The 21,483-nt window shown below is 48.2% G+C and overlaps 1 protein-coding gene across 1 annotated transcript in view; it reads left to right on the forward strand.

Annotated features, from left to right (window-relative positions):
• The window catches only part of LOC115656191 (protocadherin gamma-A4-like), a 136,857-nt gene that overhangs the window by 105,488 nt on the left and 9,886 nt on the right, over positions 1-21,483 (forward strand). Inside the window, exon 5 of the mRNA XM_030572597.1 lies at positions 16,165-16,253. Within this exon, the coding sequence (XP_030428457.1) occupies positions 16,165-16,253 (89 nt within the window). The remainder of the gene's footprint in view (positions 1-16,164; positions 16,254-21,483) is intronic.

Raw genomic sequence — 21,483 nt, forward strand, 5'->3', positions numbered from 1 at the left:
CTAACTTCCCAGACCAGAAAATTACTGCTGGGGATGTTGAAATGCCAGTAGTTATCCTTGGAGACCCAGCCACCTCTTGCTCCCATGGCTCATGAAGTCTTACACAGGCAGCCTGGACAGTAGTAAGGAGAAGTTCAACTATAGGCTGAGCAAGTGCAGAATCGTGGTAGTGGAACCTGAAGCAGCGGATTGTCCAGTATCTCCATGAGAGTTTCCTGGAGATCCCTGAGCCCTGGTCTACACTACAGGGTTAGGTCAAATTTAACTGCAAAGTTCTAAACACCTGAAAATGGCAGTTCACATAGTACAGCAGAGACTTGTTAGAGTTTGGCAGTTACATTCTCTGGAGATTTCATCTACACTAAGCATGTCCCAGCTCAGGGATACAGGGGCTGAGCAGGACTTTCCCTACAGTTGTTCTTCCCAGATTCCAGGTGCCATTATGGGGCAAGGCACAAGAACAGAGAACAACTAGACCATTTTCTGTGAGCATTAAATGCCCCTCCTGTTGTGCCCAGGCAGTATGGAGGAGGGAACCACCTGACTCAAATGCAGAGGGACCTGAGGTGGGGTTGGGAGTAGGATGGGACAAGTTGCCTGAGAGAGTGGGTCAAGGAGAACTGGAACTTAGAGCTGTTAGGTGGGCGGAGAGAGAGAAACTGAGACCTAGGAGTGAGAGACGGGGACCTGAAGAACCAGTGGAGAAGGGGGGAAACTGAGCTTGCCAAGGAGCTGGGAGGAGGGAGACTGGGATAGACTCATAGACTCATAGACTCTAGGACTGGAAGGGACCTCGAGAGGTCATCGAGTCCAGTCCCCTGCCCTCATGGCAGGACCAAATACTGTCTAGACCATCCCTGATAGACATTTATCTAACCTACTCTTAAATATCTCCAGCGATGGAGATTCCACAACTTCCCTAGGCAATCTATTCCAGTGTTTAACTATCCTGACAGTTAGGAACTTTTTCCTAATGTCCAACCTAAATCTCCCTTGCTGCAGTTTAAGCCCATTGCTTCTTGTTCTATCATTGGAGGCTAAGGTGAACAAGTTTCCTCCCTCCTCCTGATGACACCCTTTTAGATACCTGAAAACTGCTATCATATCCCCTCTCAGTCTTCTCTTTTCCAAACTAAACAAACTCAATTCCTTCAGCCTTCCTTCATAGGTCATGTTCTCAAGACCTTTAATCATTCTTGTTGCTCTTCTCTGGACCCTCTCCAATTTCTCCACATCTTTCTTGAAATGCGGTGCCCAGAACTGGACACAATACTCCAGTTGAGGCCTAACCAGCGCACAGTAAAGCGGAAGAATGACTTCTCGTGTCTTGTTTACAACACACCTGTTAATGCATCCCAGAATCATGTTTGCTTTTTTTGCAACAGTATCACACTGTTGACTCATATTAAGCTTGTGGTCCACTATGACCCCTAGATCTCTTTCTGCCATACTCCTTCCTAGACAATCTCTTCCCATTCTGTATGTGTGAAACTGATTGTTCCTTCCTAAGTGGAGCACTTTGCATTTATCTTTATTGAACTTCATCCTGTTTACCTCAGACCATTTCTCCAATTTGTCCAGATCATTTTGAATTTTGACCCTGTCCTCCAAAGCAGTTGCAATCCCTCCCTGGATCTGAGGAACAAGTTGAGTGGGGCAACTCAGAGCAAGCGGTGGGTGAGACAGATCAGATGAGGAGCTAGGCTGGGTGGAGCTCAGACTGGTTGGACAAGAACCCTGGAGCAAAGACTGGGCTGAGGAGCCCAAGGGGGCACTGGGGCTGGAGGTAGCCCCAAAACAGAGTGTTGGACTGGCTGGGCAAGGAAACAAGAAAAAGGATGAGAGGTCAGTGAAAAGGGAGGAGGATTGAGCCAAAGAGTTGGTGGGGGGGGAAGCAACAGGACATGTACAAGAACAAACTGAGGGGACAGCGCAGAAGGGGTCAGATGTTGGACGAGGGGAAGGAGCAGAAGGGCCTGTGACCACTGGAGATCCCCCTCTCCAGAACCTGGAATTGAATGCTCTGGGAATTACTCAGGATTCTGAAGGAGGCGGTTGTCTGTAGGACCCCACCTCATTTGTTGCAGAAGTCAGTAGCTGTTTAAGAGACTGCAGGAAGAGAAAGGATGTGTAAGGCAATTGAATGAAGCCTGGAGAATTGAAGTCTATCGCTGCCTCTTCCATAGAGTTCCTATGTGATATTAGAGAGACAAGCTTGGGGGAGGTAATATCTTTTATTGGACCAACTTCTGTTGGTGACAGAGACAAGTTTTCAAGCTTACACAGAGCTCTTCTTCAGCTGTAGGAAACTATACAAAGTGAAACAGATTGTTTAGCATGAGTAGTTAATACATATTTTAAGGGACCGTTCAAGGTGAAGGGGCCCACTAACACCACTCCAATCATAGGGAGGAAAGAAGGGCCGCCCAGAGGATTCAGGGGGCCTGGGACAAAGCAATTTCAGGGGCTCCTTCCGTAAAAAAAAGTTGCAATACTATAGAATACTATATTCTCGTGGGGCCCCCTGTGGGGCCTGGGGCAAATTGCTCCACTTACCACCCCCCTGGGCAGCCCTGGAGGAAAGGAAGGGAAGGGGGAGGGAAAGCAGCTGGGGAAGTGGGTTGCTAGTGGGTTGCAGAGTGTTGTAATAAGCCAGAAATCCAGGATGTCTACGCAGTCCTAGCAGATTTATGAGTTTAAGCTCCCAGGCTCATCTGTTGAAAGTGTTGTGTAGGTGCCCTTTGAGGATGAGGACTGACAGCTCAGATATGGAGCGATCGCTTTGTGAAAAGTGTTCATCCACAGGTGATGTAGGGTTTTTTCTTTTATAATTTTCCTGTCCAAGTTAATTCAAGAACGTAGTGATGGTTTGCTTTCACCCATATAGTGACTATTGGAGCATTTAGTGCAGAGATGACACATGGGGGGCATGTGGGGTCAGATTGGTCTGCTGGGGGTGGAGAGGGAAAGGGACTCTGTCCTTCTCTCCCTGTGCCTCCCCCCAGGGACAAGGGCTGAGCATGCTGGGTGGGGGAGAGCGGGGCTCCAGCTCACTCAGCCTTTTGTCCCCAGCAGCTGAGCCCAGGCTGGGAGCAGGCCACTGCTGCCTCCCAGCCAGGCTCTCTCAGGCAGAAGTGGCTTCGTCCTGGGGGAAAGGCACAGGGAGAGAAGGACAGAGTCCCTTCCCCCCGCCACTGGTAACTTTGGCGGGGCAGGGAGAGCGCCGTGGCCCTGGTCTGGCCCTGGGGCAGAAAGGTCACTGGGTAGAGGAAATACATGGGGTGGCCATGTGTCCTCCCCTTTAGATTGTGCCCCCCCCCCCCAGTATCGAGAGGCATGAGCTGTCTATGATTTAGTGCACTGGACAAGGTACACCACATGTTGTAATAGGCATGTGTAGGACCCATGGAACTTGAAAGGTGTTTTGGGGTGTTGGGGTGGGGGTGTTGATCATTGTAGCATTGTATTGTCAGGGTCTGGTGCTACTTTGAATTGGCGTGTCCTGGTCTGTGGGAAGCTTTCTTGTGATGATGATCTCGGAGAGGTCGGGGAGTTGTTTGAGGGCCAGAAGTAGTGGATGAGGATAGATTTCTTTCAGGATGGCCTGACTATGGGTTGTAGCTGTTTGATGATGACCCACATGGGTTCCAACGTGGGGTGATAGGTGACAACTAGGGGTGTGCGGTCAGAGGGGGGGATTATTTTCATATTGAAGCAGGTTTTCTCGGAATATTTGAGTGGCCCATTCCATGATGCAATCTACTTCTCAGGTGGAGTTTCCCTGTTTGGTGAAGGTGGTTTTGAGTGTGTTAAGGTGCATATCCCAGACTTTCTCCCTAGAACATATTCTGTCTGTAGATATCAGATTTCTTGGTGTGTTTGGGGTGGTTACTGGATCTGTGAAGGTAGGTGTGGTGATCCATGGTTTCTTATATGTAGCTGTCTGTACAGTACCATTGCTGAAGCTGATCGTGGTGTCTAGGAAGTTGGTGCTGGCTTAGGAGTGTGCCAGAGAGTGTTTAATGGACAAGTGGTGGATGTTGAAGTTGTAGTGGAAGTCTGTGAGGGAGTTTAAGTCGTCTGGCCAGAGGATGAAAATATCATCTATGTATCATCTATCACCGTGAATGGCTGGACTCTTAGTAACAATGGCACTGGACTTCCACATGGAGAAATACAAAATATAGTTCGATCACAGTTTTGAAACTCTCTAAAGCATTTTTAAAATAGCTCTTCTGTCAAATAGGTGACGTATACAGAGCACCTGGTGTCACGGAGTCACCGGGCGATGCTCTGGAACTGCTCCCCACCAAGCCAGTCAGGACTTTGGGGAGCCTCCTCTCCCTTGGAGCAGACTTGTTCAGGGCAAGAAGCTCACACAGCTTCACCTCCTGGGTCTCTCCTTGGAGCATTCAGCATCCTCTGCCCCTCCGTGCGCTTCCCACAGCGAGTCCACCCCAGCGGGGTCCTGGGGAAGCCACCGGGTTCTGCACCCCCACTTTGCAGTCAGACGTGACTCTCAGCCAGCCAGTAAAACAGAGGTTTATTCGATGACAGGAACAGGGTCTAAAACAGAGCTTGTAGATACAGCGAACCGGACCCCTCGGCTGGGTCCATTCTGGGGGTCAGTGAGCCAGACCCCCACGTCTGCCCTCAGCCAGCTCCAGACTAACAACCCCTCCCTCAGCCCCTCCTCTCTGCTCAGCCCCTTTCCCGGGCCAGGAGGTCACCTGATCCCTTTGTCTCCAACACCTTCAGCTGGCACCTTTGCAGGGGAGGGGCCCAGGCCATCAGTTGCTAGGAGACAGAGTGCCAGGCATTTAGGTGCACTGGCCCTTTGCTCTGCCAGATACTTAAGAACTGCCATGGGGACACTGAGGCACCAATACAGTATTCAGAGAAAACATTAAGAACTTTCCCAGTTCGTCACACCTGGTATAAACATTTATCAGTACTCATTTAAAGAGCAACATAGAATAGGGCAAGGAATTAGGAGTCAGGAGACATGGAGTCTCTTCCCAGCTCTGATTGCACCCTTTGTCTTTGCATAGATTGTAAAATCTCTGAGGCACGGATTGCCTTCTGCCAAGTATCTGTACAGTATCTAGCACAATGGGGCCTTAATGCTGCCTGGGGCCTCTCTGTGCAACTGTAATACAACTAAATAATAGTAACAATTCAGGGGGTCTTTCATAACTCACTTGTGGCTTGCTTTACACAGAGCACATCATCTTGTAGTCAGTAGGTTGATGTGGCCAATGAGCTTTTGGGATACCCCAGATTTCACTAGACAGCAAATATTGCAAAAGCAATATCTCTGGATACTCCCTACTAGGGCTTCCTCTGCAAATTACACAATAATTTGCATACTGCTCAGAAGATAGTTTGCAACGGCCAATCCCACCTAGGATATTAGTGGAGTAATATCAAAAATGGAAGGGCATGGATGGCAGGTTAAACCCCCATTCAGGGAGGCTACCCTTAGTTCTGCCTCTTCCACCTGAGCCCCTGCCAGCTTCTGGGGAGAGGGCGGTGAGGAGAGATGCAGCGGGCAGGGAAAGGGATGGGGGGGCCTCAGGGGAGTGGGTGTGTGCAGGAGAGGAGGGACGCAGGGAGTGGCAGGTGGGGACCTCATGGGGGAGTGGGGTGGATGAGAGGATGGATGTGGAGTGTGGCGAGATCCTCCAGAGAGGGAGATCAAGTGGAGGAGAGGAGAGACTCACCAGGCAGTGGCAGACAGTGGAGGCCTCGGGGAAGAGGTGGTGCACAGGTGGGGCCACCATGGCCCAGGCATCCTGCGGCGGGTCCGTGGCGGCTCCTATTATATCTGCCACCTGTGTGGAAGGGGAAGATGGTGTCATGGTTAAGGCATTGGACTTGAACTCAGCAGACTATGGTCCAACTCCAGGCCGTGTCACAGGCTTTGTGTGTGACCTTGCGTAAGTTGCTACAGGCCAGATTTTCAAAGGAATTTAGGTGTCTAAAGATACAGATAAGTACCTGGGCACCTAAATCCCGCAGGCCTGTAGTCTCTCAGTACCTCAGTGTCCCATCTGGAATAATAATCCTTCCTTTGTCTGTACTGTTTATTCAGGTTCTGATGTCTCTGAGGCAAGGGCTGTTGGTTGCTATGTGTTTGTACACAGCCCACATAAGGAGACCTTGATGTTGGTTGGGGCCTCTGGCTGCTACCATAAATAAATAATAACTAATAATTTAATATGAAGATCATCTTGGGGCTCTAGGATTATTTCATTGGACCCTTTTGGGGGAAATATGATTGCAAGCAGTGAGCAAACAGTGTTAAACACAGCTGCTGGCCATCTGGCAAACATTGAGTAGCATGCTGTACTTGTATCTAAGGAGATAGATTGCAGCTTCATTTAATCAAAACTCCTGGGTTAATTGAAGTTCAGTTGTATCCCCTGAGATCTGCAAAGCTGACTGACCAGTCTGTAGTGCTAACAGTCATCCATCAGCTTCCATTGAGCACTGGGGTTGGGGAACCAGATTTTAAATGCTAACTATGCTCCTTTAGCCCCCTCTCACTTTCTCACTCTATTGCTATAAGAAGATAGTGGTAGCATCTTATTTTCTCCCTTGCCTCTAAGGTTCTGCAGAGCTAGTGAGTGGTATATCTCCCCTCTGCTCTGGGTTCGTGCTTTTTCAGCATTGGTCAGATGGCTTCCCCCTCCCGCCCATACTTAATCCAAAATCCTGTTAATCCATAGGCAAGTGGTTCCCAAACTTTTTACTAAGGTGACCCCCACAACTGCATTTTGTCTTTTGTGCGTGTGTGTGACTCACCTTTACATGTATGCACTCTCTGCCCCGGCACTGAAATCCTAATCCTGGTCTGGTGTGGAGGGGAGAGCCCAGGACAGCAGGAGGCAGAGGGAGATTGAGCTGGATCTGCACTCACCCCACAGCAGCTTGTTCCATGGGGCTGGGCCTGGCTTCCCATTCTGGGCATTGCAACCAGGCATAGTGGTCTCAACACCACTCAGGTTTTGCTCAGCAGCCTCCTCCCTCAATCCCTAGGCCTCCTCTCTCCACCAGGTCAGGAGAAGTATATGTATGATGAGGTCAGGGCCCAATCCTGGACATGGCAATGCATCTACAACCTTCCCATGATCCACTGGTGGATGAGGACCCGCCATTTGGGAAACACCACCACAGCCTTTGGGTGTCCTCTGAAACCTTCTCATGAATGGGATTACACAGTGTAGCTTATCTGAAACAGCTAAAGGCCTTCACCTTACATAGCCTTCAGATGGGAATGCAGGGCCCAATCTTGCAAAACACTGATGCATATAAGTGATTTTCCTCAATTACATGCACATATGTTTGCAGGATTGGGCCTATAATGCCAAATTTTTAAAGGCATTTAGGCACTTAAAGATGCAGATAGGTGCCTGGGGGTGCCATGTGAATTAGGCACCTAGGCCCAGATTCACAAAGGTGCTTAGGCATCTAACTCCCAGACACCTAAATCCCATTTTCAGGTGCCACTGAGATCCACAAAGCACCCATGTGGCTGTTATCTAACCTGTAAGTGCCCAAACTCATTCGGTGCCTAAGTTGTTGTGGTACCTAGGCACCTATATTTCTGCCATGGCGCATGCACAGTGCTTCTGCACTCTGGACATACAGGTGTCTATTTCCCAACTAAACCCCAGTGCAATCCATGAATCTAGGGGTGGGCCCTGTAACTGTGCCTTAGTGGGTCACAACTGAGGATGCCAAATTCAGGATGAACTGCTGAGAAATAAGGCAAACACAACCCAAAACTGGCAGTTATTCTTTTAGAAGATATACCAGACCAGCCACAAAAGTAAACTCCAGTTTCACCACACTGGCTAACAAGAAAACATAAAGGCAGTTTCCTCAGTCATTCCAGTTCTTATGTCACCACCAAAAACACTGGATTTAGAGATGAATGGTTCTTTACAACCAATCTCATCAAATAATAGATTCTTCTGATCCCAAAGGACCAGCCACACACCTAGGTCAATATATAACTTAAATCTTACCCACAACGCACACTGGTGCCAATCCTTTAGTATCTAAAGGTTTATTGAAAGAAAGAAAGAAAGAAAGAAAGAAAGAAAGAAAGAAAGAAAGAAAGAAAGAAAGAAAGAAAGAAAGAAAAAGAAAAAGGTGAGTATTAAAATTGGTTAAAGGAATCAATTACATACAGTAATGGCAAAGTTCTTGGTTCAGGCTTGTAGCAGTGATGGAATGAACTGCTGGCTTAAGTCAAGTCTGTGGAGTACATCCACAGCTTGGATGGGTCATTCAGTCGTTTGTTCAGAGCTTGTTTGTAGCAAGGTTCCCCCAGAGGGAAGAAGGAGGATTGAAGACCAAATGGAAGTTTTTCCAGGGCCTTTTATAGCTTTTGCCATGTGGAGGGTACCCCATTGTTCTTACTGTGGAAAATTACAGCAACAAGATGGAGTTTGGAGTCACATGGGCAAGTCCCATGTCCGTGCATTTTGCCTAGTCACAGCAGGAAATTCTATTAAGTGTAGATGGGTGTCTCCCATGGTCCATTGTTAGATAAATGTTCTTGATGAGCCTCTTAATTTGAACAGTCCCTCCAAGTTGTGCTCGGTGTTATCTTGTGGGCGTTGCCCCAGGAGCAAACATTTGAACTCCAAGTATAGAGCCAATACTTATAACTTCACACACAAAAATGATACATGCATACAGATAGCATAATCATAACCAGCAAATCATAACCTTTCCATAGACACCTCACTCAACAACCTTTGTACAATATTTGCAGCAAATATATAACCGTGATTGCAACAATGATCTATATTGTCATATTTTAATCAGATAACATCAGAGGCCCTCCTTCACCTAACCAATATTCAAGGCCTGATCTGATAGGGGTGCTGAGAAGCTGCCTAAATCCACACAAAATATTAAGGAGAGACAGTTGGACCTCCCTTCTGATCTGTAGCTAGGGTGACGAGACAGCAAATGTGAAAAATTGGGATGAGGCTGGGGGTAACAGGTGTCTATAGAAGACAAAGCCCCAAATATCAGGACATCTGGTCACCCCACCTTTAGCCCAGTAGTTAGGATATTCCCCTGGGGGATGGAGACCACTGCTTCAAGTCCCCCCTCTGCATGATAAGTAAGAAATTTGACCAGACACCTGTTACCTCTCAGGTGAGTGCTGGAACTATGGGATATTCTGGTTTGGGTCTCCTCAATTTCTCCTGTGGAAGTTGCTCCACTATAATTAAATGTTAATTGGGCCATATTAAAAACGAGACTCCCTCTGTAATCCAGAGGTTAGAGTACTCCCCTGAGCGGTGTCAGATCCCTTCTCCTTATCAGTAAACCCAGTGTTTTTCAGCAATGAAAATAGAGTAATTTTAGATTTTCAAAGCTGTATATTTCAGAAATTTTGGATATATGTTATAGTAATATAAAAATATTGTATTTCATTGTAATACTGAAGGCTAAAGCCAGCTGTGCAGTGGGGTGGGGGACAGACGCTGGGCACTGAGGGCTAAAGCCAGCTGTGTGCTGGGGAAAGGAGCCAGCAGTGTGCTGGGGAGATGAGCGGGGAGAGGCACTGTGGACACTGCCGAGAGCAGGTGTGAGGGCCATCCACTCTGCAACATGGCAAGGGAGCCTGGCATCCTGCTGCTAAGTGCCATGCTTGCCCGGGGGAAACTTCACAGCGGTTTTGCCAAGCCCAAGTCTGTGTGAGGATGGGAGAAATTGGCATCAAGTCTCAACAGCAGCCAGCCCCCAGCCTCTGCCCTGCATCCTGAGGAGGAGTCAGGTGTCTCCAGGGGCGCCAGACTTCTATTGCATTAATAGCCTAACATCAGTTAAAAACTAGCTGAAACATAGTCCAATGTGTTTATAGAAACAAAGTAGGGAGTTCTGGAAGGGGGTGCATATACTGGGAGAGAGTATTTGGGGCGGTGCTAGAGGAATTATTTGGGGGGGTCAGGGCCGTCTTTAGGATTTATGGTGCCCTAGGCGGGATTATTAAACTGGTGCCCTGTGCCTGTCTTGCTCTTAGCAACGCAAACATAAGATTACACTATTGGAAAACTTTCCACATGCTTGTTATTAAAACCAGTTTAACTTAATGAAGCACACTGTAATGCTGATGGACTAGCACTAAAGAAGTTGAACAATATAGAAAAAATTCTGATTTGACAGAATGATGCAAATAATATAATTTTTTTAATTTGTCAACATTTTATTGGAAATTTCTATGAAGAGGTATTGAAACAAGGATTTGTTTTTAATTAAAAGCAATCTTTCTGGCTTTTTTGGCTGCAAAATCAGGAATAATGTCATCGTATGACAGACAAAGTGATGTCTTGTTTGACTGCAAGAACAGCAAGACCAGTCAAGTGTTCCTGACTCCTTGTAGAGTGGAGATCTTTTTTAATGAGCTTTAGTTTTGAGAAAATCTTTTCTCCTGATGCTACTGTGACAGGAATTGTCAGTAGAATACGAGTGGCAACGTACACATTAAGATAGATGTCAACAAGTTTGCTGGTACGAATAAACTGTACAGTGTCCATCATCGAGTTTGTATGTGGCAGCATTGATGACAGTGTACTCAATTCTTCATACAGTTCAAGTCCATTTAAATCAAAATGATCGCCATGCTTCAGGATGCTCTCTAGGTCAGGAGTCCTCAATGCAGTGCCCAAGGGTGCCATGGTGCCCGCACAGGGCGGCAGCTTATATGGGCTCGAGGTGCTCAAGCACCAGGAATATTCACGACTGGGGGCTGTGCTCCACCAATATTTGGAGCTGGGTTTCTCCCCTGCCCCCGCCTCAGAGCTTTCTTGCCTGAAAGAAAACAGCCAGTGCCTCTCTCCTTTGTTTGTGCTGCTTTTGCCTAAGGCTATAGAGATCAGTGGCAGACAGCCTCTTGGATCACCAGGGGAGGGGAGGAGGGGGAAGGAGGCACACACATGCTTGGGAGCTCTCTCCCCTGCCCCCCTGGCACCCAGGGGCAGCAGCAGGGGTGGGGAGGCCACACATGATGGCAACCCCCCCACCCCGGTACCCATCATAGGGGAGGCGAGTGGGCTTTCTGGACCTGAGAGAGTCCCTAGGAGCATGTGCAGTGACTGTGGTGCAGAGTGAGTGTGCTGCGGGGGCCAGGGGGGGAGAGGAGGGGTCCTTCCCCTGGAGCTTGTTTCTGCCAGTAAGGAGGCAGGAGAGTCCTCTCTGGCCCTAGCCTTGGGGCAGCCTGTCTGCATCCCAAGTTACTTATCCCCAGCCCTGCCCCACCCCAGAGCCTGTGCCCCCAGCACCCCAACCCTGAGCGCCCTGCTGCACTGTGAACCCCTCTTCCCCAGCCCCATCCCAGAGCCCTCACTTGAGGGGAAAAACGTGCAACTTAAATTAGGTGGTCAGTTTGGAGTATCATTGTGTTTAGCACAATACTTGATTATTTTACACCCTTTAAAGTATACATGCGTTACAAAGTGGGAATGTTCTTAATGTTTTCTCTGACTACTGTGTGGGTGCCTCAGTTTCCCCTATGCATTTCTCAAGAATCTAGATGGTGGGATAAGGGTGTGTGATTGTTGTAGAGCCCTAGAGTGCCAGTGTGATGCCGTCTGCACAGAGAATGGCCGAAACCCTGTCTCCGGGCAACTGATGGCCTGGGCCGCTCTCCCTCAAGGTGCCAGCTGAAGGTGTTGGAGAACAAAGAGATCAGGTGGCCTCCTAATGCCTGGAAAAGAGACAAAGGCCAGAGGAGAGAGTGTCAGTGCCTGTGTGGACTTCCCGGAAGCGCATGGTGTGGAAGGGGATGCTGGGATGCTTTGGAACTACTCCATACAAAGCCAGTCAGGACTCTAGGGGAGCCTCCTCTCTCTGAGCATACTGTCTCCAGGGCAAGAAGCTTACACCTTCCTGGGTCTGACCTCAGAGCATTCAGCATGCCCTTCCACACTATGCGCTTTCTACAGTGAGTGTGCCCAGGCACGTCCTGGGGCAACCAGAGGTCCCTGCACCCCAACTCTGCAGTCAGACGTGACTCTCAGCCAGCTGGTAAAACAGAAGGTTTATTAGACAACAGGATCACAGTCTAAAACAAAGCTTATAGGTACAGAAAACAGGACCCCTCAGTCAGGTCCATCTTGGAGGATGGGGAGCCTAGACCCAAGTTCTGGGTCTCTCCCCATTTTTCCAGCCAGCTCCAAACTGACACTTCCTCCTCTAGCCTTTGTCTCTCTTCTGGATCTCTTCTGATCTCTTTGTCCCCAGCACCTTCAGTTGGCACCTTGCAGGGGAAACTGAGGCACCCACACAGTATTCAGAGAAAACATTAAGAACATTCCCACTTTGTCACAACAAGTGCAACAAAATTTAATTCCGTATACTGAAGCAGGCAAGTGCTGCTTCTGACTTTCCACTTTTAATTGACTCTTGTAATCTTGTGGTGCCGACACATTGTAGTTTCATTTTATATCGGCTTTGAGGGTGAGAGCTGGGGGGTGGGGGTGGGCACCACCATTTTAGGCACCACCAAAAATTATACAAACCTGCTGTCTATGTATCCACAGGGGCCTCTCCGGGCATCTGTGTACTGGCCGGCGGACGAGCATCCGCCGAAATGCCACCGAAATTCGGCAGCATTTCAGCAGCAACGCCACTTGCAGCCGACAAGTAGCATCATCCGGAGGCGTCGCCACTGAAATGCTGCCAAATTTCGGTGGCATTTCGGCGGATGCTCGTCCACCACCATGGTCCTTCGTCTGGCACCCGCCAGACGAAAAAGGTTGGGGACCACTGCTCTAGGTTCTTGCACTTTGTCATTAGTTGCTCTTGTTTTCCTATTTCATTGAATTTAGTCCAGCTCAGCTCACCTACCAGCTGAGTGAATGGAACCCCAGGCCGACAGTGGGTTGAGTGGCTCAGCCAGGATCTCAGCCGCCGGCCTGCTCAGCCCACTGCCAGCCTGGGATTCCTTGGGGGTCCCCAGGTCAGCAGTGGGTGCTGAGTGAGGCTGGCAGCTGGGACCTCAGGTGGCAATGGGGCAGCAGGCAGAACCCCAGAGCAGCCTGCCACTGTGTGCCATCAAAAATCAGCTTGTGTGCCACCTTTGGCACGTGTGCTGTAGGTTGCTGACCCCTGCTCTATACACTAGTAAGGAGATGAGCATATTACAGTAGTTGGAGGACTCTATTTAGCAGTAACAGGGATATAGGAGAGTCAGTCAACATTTTTTGTTTCTCTGATGAAAACTGGCCCACTCCCTTCTCCATACCAAACTTGTCACAAATAATTGTCAACAACTTAATTTTCTGTTTTTGGCTAAGATACTGATTTAAAAAAAAATATTGAAATTTAATTCAGGATTGTTAGCAAGCATTTTTGGCAAACAAATTTGTTAAATGACAGTCTAAATGGCAACACGGTACTGCTTTCATGCTTGGCTCACCCCCCAGCCTGCTGGTCCAACAGCTGCAGTGGAAGGGGAGATAGGTGGAAAACTGCAGGACCCCAAAATCCACCTCTTGGGATGCAGAGTGGCAACAGGTCCGATCACGTGCCAATGGGCACCACCGCCAGCACCCCGGACCATGGTGAATTTAGCACAGCATCTGATTTCAGGGACGGGGCACCCATGGAGCCACAGCAGCTCATTCTGCCCTGTGCAGCTCCCCCCAGATGAGATGGATCACTGCCAGTCCGGGGGAGAGATGTGCTCCCCAGCTAGAGTGACCAGATGCAGATGTCCTGATTTTATAGGGCCAGTCCCGATATTTGGACCTTTGTCTTATATAGGCACCAATTACCCCCACCTAGGGTGACCAGACAGCAAATGTGAAAAATCAGGACAGGGGTTGGGGGGGATAGGAACCATATAAGAAAAAGACCCAAAAATCGGGACTGTCCCTATAAAATCGGGACATCTGGTACAGGTGAGTTCCTTCCCCCATCCCTTCCCAGTGACCCCAGTAGCCAATCCTGTCCCTCAGACTATGTGGCATTCGGCTCTCTCTAGGACCCAGCAACCTTGCTCTTACATGCTCCACTGCTTCTGGTCTGTCCGCCCAGGCAGAGCAGTGCCTCCAGACCTAGTGGTGCCCTAGGCAGCTGCCTGTTCTGCCTATGGCTAAGGATGGCTCTAGGGGGAGTACTGAAGGGGTGTGTGTACTGGGGGGAGTATTTGGGGTGTTTCTAGAGGAATTATTTGGGGGGTGTTGGAGGGGTGTGTGTGTGTACTGGGAGGGATATTGGGGGGATGCTGGAGGAGTTATTGGGGGATACTGGAGGGGTGTGTGTGTACTGGGAGGAGGTATTGGGAGGGGTGCTGGAGGAGTTATTGGGGGGTACTGGAGGGGTGTATGTATTGAGAGGGAGTATTTGGGGAGTGCTGGAGGAATTATTTGGGGGTACTGGAGGGGTGTGTGTGTGTACTGGGAGAGGATATTTGGAGGGTACTGGAGGATTTATTTGGGGGGTGCTGAAGGGGTGTATGTACTGGGAGGGGGTATTTGGGGGGTACTAGAGGGGGGTGTATACTGGAAGGGGGTATTTAGGGGTGGGCATGTGTGTACTAGGAGGGGATATTTGGGGGAGTGCTGGAGGGATATGTATGCTGGGAGGGAGTGTTTGCGGGGCTCCTGGAGGAGTTATTTGTGGGGTACTGAAGGGGTATGTTTGTACTGGTTGGGGATATTTGGGGTGCTGGAGGGATGTGCGTTTACTGGGAGAGGGTATTGGGCGGTACTGGAGGGGTGTACTGGGAGGGGACATTTGAGGGGTGCTGGAAGGGGTACCTGCAACCTCGAGGTGGGGGGCCATGTCCTGCTCCCTGTCACGGTGGCAGGGCAGCTGGCACAGGCCCAGGCCATCAATCAGGGCCTCCTTGCAGGCCTTTCCCCCTCTTCAGGGAGGGGAGCCACGGCTTGGCCCTGTCAACCCTACTGGGCAGAAATCTGAGAGGCACATGACCCCACACGTGCCTCGTCCAGACATCATCTTTGCCTCAGCCTCTGCCCTGCACACTGGGAGTAAGTTATGTGTCTCCAGGCAGAAATCTGGAGAGTCACATGATCTGCGTGCCTTGCTCACCCTCTGATCAGGGATTCCAGAAGTGAAAGTAATTTTGGAAGAAACCTGCTTCAGTAGCAGCACTTTCTGGAAACCACCAGACAGAGGTGAAAGCTAGCCGGTAAGCCCCGGTACGGTGTGCCAGCAAGAGCTGGTGTGCCGTACCAGGGCAGATTGGCTTCCCCTGGCGGCAATTTCAAGGGCCTGGGGCTCCCAGCAGCGGCTGGAGCCCTAGGCCCTTTAAATTGTCGTCAGAGCCCTGCTGCTAGAGCCCTGGGAAACAGTGGCGGGGCTCAAGCAGCAATTTAAAGGGCCCGGGGCTCTGAGCAGGCCCCACATGTCAGTTAGGAGGAGTCTTTCCTGGATTTGTGGATAGCTAGCAGAGATAGGTGCCTCCCTGAAGTCTGGACCTAGGTACTGATCTCTGTTAGAGGGGTGGGGCTTAGCATCTGCCATTGGCTAGTTTAGGCAGCTCTCAACTTAGGGTCTATCTGCATTTATAGCACTACAGCAACACAGCTGCACCACTGTAGTGCTTAGTGAAGATGCCATCTTCACCAACAGGAGAACTCCCACACCCTGAGCAACATAGTTATACCAACATACATTTATAAGGTAGACCAGGGCTTAGGGTGACAGCTTTTGTGGATCTCATTCTAAGTTGCCTGTCTCTCTCTGTGTGTTGTATAGGGAGCGTAGGTGCCTAAATCAGACTTTGTGGTTCACAGGGTTGTTCTAGTGATTCTCTAGGCACCTCAAAGTTAGGTGTTGCGAAGCTGAGCATGGCAACACCTAAGTTACTCTGTGGGTCCAGGCCACCAGACCCTAGTGAAAACCGCACTGTGCAGTTATTTACACTGTTAAGCACCTACACAGCTGTAAAATCAGGCCCTTTGTGATCATTGTTCTTTAAAACTCCAGACACAGATCGTTGGGGAATGTCTTATCTCTAGAATATTTCATTAATGGGTGACCTTATAATAATCAATAGCATTAACTTTCTCTACAGAGCATGGTACTTCTACAGGCAGTAGCTGACAGAATCCCAACCTCTCTGCTGAGCCTTTGGTAACTCTTTCTTTATTTTCTTTTCCTTAGCTCTCAGAATGGAGAAGAAGGTGGAGCTTGGCCAAACAACCAGTTTGATACGGAAATGCTTCAAGCCATGATTCTGGCATCAGCAAATGGTTAGTTTCCTTTAAACACAAGATAATTGCATCATTTGTAATGATGTAACATTTAAAGTGCATGTAATTAGATAGGATTTTAATATTATCAGTGGTTTAGAGCAACTGTCCAGGATGATGTGGCTTCCTAAAGTACTTCTTAAGCAAATACCATCAGAATACCATTGGCACTTGTATTACTATGCAAAAGAGACATGAACCGGGGTGCTGGAACAATGTGTATAGTGGGGGTGCTGAGAGCCATTGAATCAAACTGTAAACCCTGCATATGATGGAAACCACTTCAAGCAGCACCACACACACACACACAGGCAGCTCTAGGCGTTTTGCCACCCCAGGCACGGAAGGCAGGGCGCCCCCAGTGGCTTGCCGCCCCAAGCATGCACTTGGCGTGCTGGTGCCTGGAGCCGCCCCTGCACACGCACCCTTGGTTTCAGAACCCATTATATGAATAGGTTAGGATATGAATAGGATACAAATGGGGAATTATTCACATGGAGCAGGGCTTGCAGTTGATGTGAAATAGTAATTCAGTTGTGTAGTAAGGCAGGAGGGTAAAGGCTGAGAATCTCCAGCACCTGCATTCTTGAGAGTGTGGTGTCTGGCTCATAATATGGTGATATGGACTAGAAGAGCCTGTGTTTGGAGTGTCTCTCTCGCTTTTTAAAAATATGTATGTGTAGTTGTATAGAGTGTCTGATCCCAAAATAAAACAAATATGCAATGTCTGATTTGATACACCAATACATGTGAGGGGATGCCATTTTGGTGTGAATTTGAGAAAAGAAGCAAATTGGGAGACTTGGCTGTGAATAGAACATGGAAACACAGTATTGGAAACATAGGATTTGCTGTAGTGGATCCCAAGGCCCATCTACTCCAGTATCCTGTCTCCAGCAGTGACCAGCACCAGATGATTCAGAGGAAGGTGCAGTAGACAGATGTGGGATAATCTGTCCCCCTCTTCCCCATTCTCACGTATGAGAGTAGGAATAACGTGTTAGTAGCAGAAAAGAGACATTTTTTGGTTTTGGAACAAAGGGACAGATTTTTAAACAAGAGAAGTCCTTTTTTACAGGGACAATTTTGCACCCATGAAAAACTGTGATCACAAATACTAGTTGGTAGATGTTTAATGACCAGGCTGTACCCACACATCCAAGAATTATTCTAGCTGCTAGCTCATTTTTAATAGCAAAATACAGACACATTTTTAGTGCTGACAGCAAAAGTGAGGGCTGAGGCATAACTGAATATCCGCCTTACCAGCTGTAAAATACTTCATTTGCAATTATTATGCTTGTGGTTTGTGTGTGGGGTTTTGTTTGTTTGTTTGTTTGTTTAACTTTTACCATCTATTGTTATGTGAGAGTGACAGGAAATACAGAAGAGTGTTTGTAGTTCTCTGATCCTGGTGCACTTTTGTTAATGAATCATAATAGACAAGTCATTAGAATACAGAATTCAAGATAAAGAGGCTAGCTGTTTTACATAGAGCCTTTGTTTATAAATACCTTTAAGTCTGTTCCCTCTAAATTTTAAAGACAGAAAAAAACAACATAGCCATAAAACACTGGCAAAAATGCTTAGGATGTTTTCTCTCTGCTCTTGGCAGAAAAAAGTCTGTGGTGAGGATTTCAAATTGGTATTTCTTCTTTGGAGAGCTGCTTTAGCCTGAACTTTGTCACCTTGAAAGCCTCTCTGCAGACTCTGAGCAGCCCAAGCAAACAGCTGCCACAGCCAGTTAAGGAGATAAAGGTCTTGGACATTAGAGTGTTTTCTTTCATATATATGTATTTTTAAGAATGGAAACAGTCTGAAAATGTGGTTCTACTCTGTAAATGGACTCTTTAAAAATAGCCACGGAGGCCATATGTTTGTCATTTCTCCATGACTCCAGCTAACATGTCCTCCTTACTTTACAAATAACATGATTATTTTTCTGCTTGCCTGTCCTGCAATCCCTGGGATCTAAAAGCTGAACAGGTTATTTCTAAATTGTGTATCAGTTTACACTTACATGTGAGGAAGGGACCCTTTCTCTAGCAAAACTTCCCCATCCCACATGATAAGCTAGTTCATAGCATTGTTTGCCACTGCCCAGATTGGTGATGCTCTGCCCTGATGTAATGCCCCTCTGCAGGGTGTTTTCTGTGCTCCTGGGGATGTGTGAAATCTGTTCCATCCATTAGACTGTAGCAAATTCCTCTCCCTGATGAATCAGCTCCACTCTGCAGAATGGAAGATGGGCAGAGGGCCGTGACTGTCTCCTCCCCAATCCTCCCTGCTGCATTTTCTGTATCTTGCTGTGGGAGGATGGAGAACAGAAGCCAGGAGTCTCTGTTCTCACCAGAGCATAGAGAGACTAGGACTGCTCTTGTGAGAGGCTCTTGCACAACCACCATATTGATCCAGTTCGGCACAGTGCACAACCATGTGCTGATCTGTAAACACATTAGTAGTGTCATTGACTTCAGCATCACTCTTTATATGCTTAGGTGCTGGGCTGGATGGGGGAAAGACTCCTTGCACTCCCCGTTTGTCACATGCCCATGCAAGAGCCACTTAAATTCAAGCAGAAGGGGAACAGTGATACCTCTGCTGCACCATTTCCTCTGTTTCAGCCTGAGATATCACAGATACCCCTCCACTGAGTGCGAGGAAACAGAACAGGAGATTGGCTATGCTCTCCAGCACCATGCCCTGCAGATCCAATCTGTTTGGGAGTTAATACAGTTAGCAGTGGCATTGACTCTCTGGGTCCTGTTCAAGGCAGCCAGGGAGCAGCTGCAGGGAGACCCAGCTAATACCAGTAGGGCTTCTTCCAGGGGTGAAGTCATTCCAGTGCGGCCCAGCCATGCAGAGGTGTGAAGCTATCCCTGGAGCATGGCTCCTGTCTTTATGGCTCTGGGTTCCCTTCCCCATGAATCTCAGGACTTCAGGTTGGGAGACCTCACTGTCTGCAAACTCTACAACTCCTGAACTCCTCTTTCTCTTGAAGAGAGGCTGCTTCGGAACCTGCAAGGTCAGCCTCCTGCAGTTCTCTTTCCCTGCTGCTCCCTTTTCGTGGGTTTGTCCCTGGGGCAGGCAGCAATCCTGTCCAGTTTCATCAGCTGGAACTTACTTAACAACCAGTTATGGTCAGTAACAATGCTATTGCCTCTTCTCCTTTCATTTTGCCAGTTTGCTAATCATAGAATCATAGAATATCAGGGTTGGAAGGGACCTCAGGAGGTCACCTAGTCCAAACCCCTGCTCAAAGCAGGACCAATCCCCAGCTAAATCATCCCAGCCAGGGCTTTGACAAGCCTGACCTTAAAAACCTCTAAGGAAAGAGATTCCACCACCTCCCTATGTAACCCATTCCAATGCTTCACCACCCTCCTAGTGAAAAAGTCTGTCCTAATATCCAACCAGCCCCCTCTCCCAAACACACACACACTGCAACTTGAGACCATTACTCCTTGTTCTGTCATCTGCTACCACTGAGAACAGTCTAGATCCATCCTCTTTGGAACCCCCTTTCAGGTAGTTGAAATCAGCTATCAAATCCCTCCTCATTCTTTTCTTCTGCAGACTAAACAAGCCCAGTTCCCTCAGGCTCCCCTCATAAGTCATGTGTTTCAGCCCCCTAATCATTTTTGTTGCCCTCCACTGGACTCTTTCCAATTTTTTCACATCCTTCTTGTAGTGTGGGGCCCAAAACTAGACACGGTACTCCGGATGAGGCCTCACCAATGCCAAATAAAGGGAATGATTATGTCCCTCGATCTGCTGGCAATGCTCCTACTTATACAGCCCAAAATGTCATTAACCTCTTGGCAACAAGGGCACACTGTTGACTCATATCCAGCTTCTCATCTACTGTAACCCCTAGGTCCTTTTCTGCAGAACTGCTGCATAGCCACTCGGTCCCTAGTCTGTAGCAGTGTATGGGATTCTTCCATCCTAAGTGCAGGACTCTGCACTTGTCTTTGCTGAACCTCATCAGATTTCTTTTGCCCCAATTGTCTAATTTGTCTAGGTCCCTCTGTAGCCTATCCCTACCCTCCAGCTTATCTACCACTCCTCCCAGTTTAGTGTCATTTGCAAACTTGCTGAGGGTGCAATCCATGCCATCCTCCAGATCATTAATGAAGATATTGAACAAAACCGACCCCAGGACCGACCCTTGGGGCACTCTGCTTGATACCGGCTGCCAACTAGACATGCAGCCATTGATCACTACCCATTGAGTCTGACGATCTAGCCAGCTTTCTATCCACCTTATAGTTCATTCATCCAGCCCATACTTCTTTAACTTGCTGGCAAGAATGCCGTGGGAGACCATATCAAAAGCTTTGCTAAAGTCAAGGAATAACATGTCAATTGCTTTCCCCTCATCCACAGAGCCAGTTATCTCATCATAGAAAGCAATTAGGTTAGTCAGGCATGACTTCCCTTGGTGAATTCATGCTGACTGTTCCTGATCACTTTCCTCTTCTTTAAGTCCTTCAGAATTGATTCCTTGAGGGCCTGCTCCACGATTTTTCCAGGGACTGAGGTGAGGCTGACTGGCCTGTTTTCCCAGATCCTCCTTCGCTTTTTTAAAGATGGGCACTACATTAGCCTTTTTCCAGTCATCCAGGATCTCCCCCAGTCGCCATGAGTTTTCAAAGATAATGGCCAATGGCTCTGCAATCACATCCGCCAACTCCTTTAGCACCCTTAGATGCAGCGCATCCAGCCCCATGAACTTGTGCTTGTCCAGCATTTCTAAATAGTCCTGAACCACTTCTTTCTCCACAGAGGGCTGGTCACCACCTCCCCATGCTGTGCTGCCTAGTGCAGTAGTCTGGGAGCTGACCTTGTTCGTGAGACAGAGGCAAAAAAAGCATTGAGTCCGTTAGCTTTTTCCACATCCTCTGTCACTAGGTTTCCTCCCTCATTCAGTAAAGGGCCCACACTTTCTTTGATTTTCTTCTTGTTGCTAATATACCTGAAGAAACCCTACTTATTACTCTTAACATCTCTTGCTAGCTGCAACTCCAAGTGTGATTTGGCCTTCCTGATTTCATTCCTGCATGTCTGAGCAATATTTTTATACTCCTCCCTGGTCATTTATCCAGACTTCCACTTCTTGTAAGCTTCTTTTTTGTGTTTAAGATCAGCAAGGATTTCACTGTTAAGCCAAGTTGGTTGCCTGCCATATTTACTATTCTTTCTACACATCAGGATGGTTTGTTGCTAC

This window comes from Gopherus evgoodei, chromosome 8 (genome assembly GCF_007399415.2).
Source record: "Gopherus evgoodei ecotype Sinaloan lineage chromosome 8, rGopEvg1_v1.p, whole genome shotgun sequence".
NCBI lineage: Eukaryota > Metazoa > Chordata > Testudines > Testudinidae > Gopherus > Gopherus evgoodei.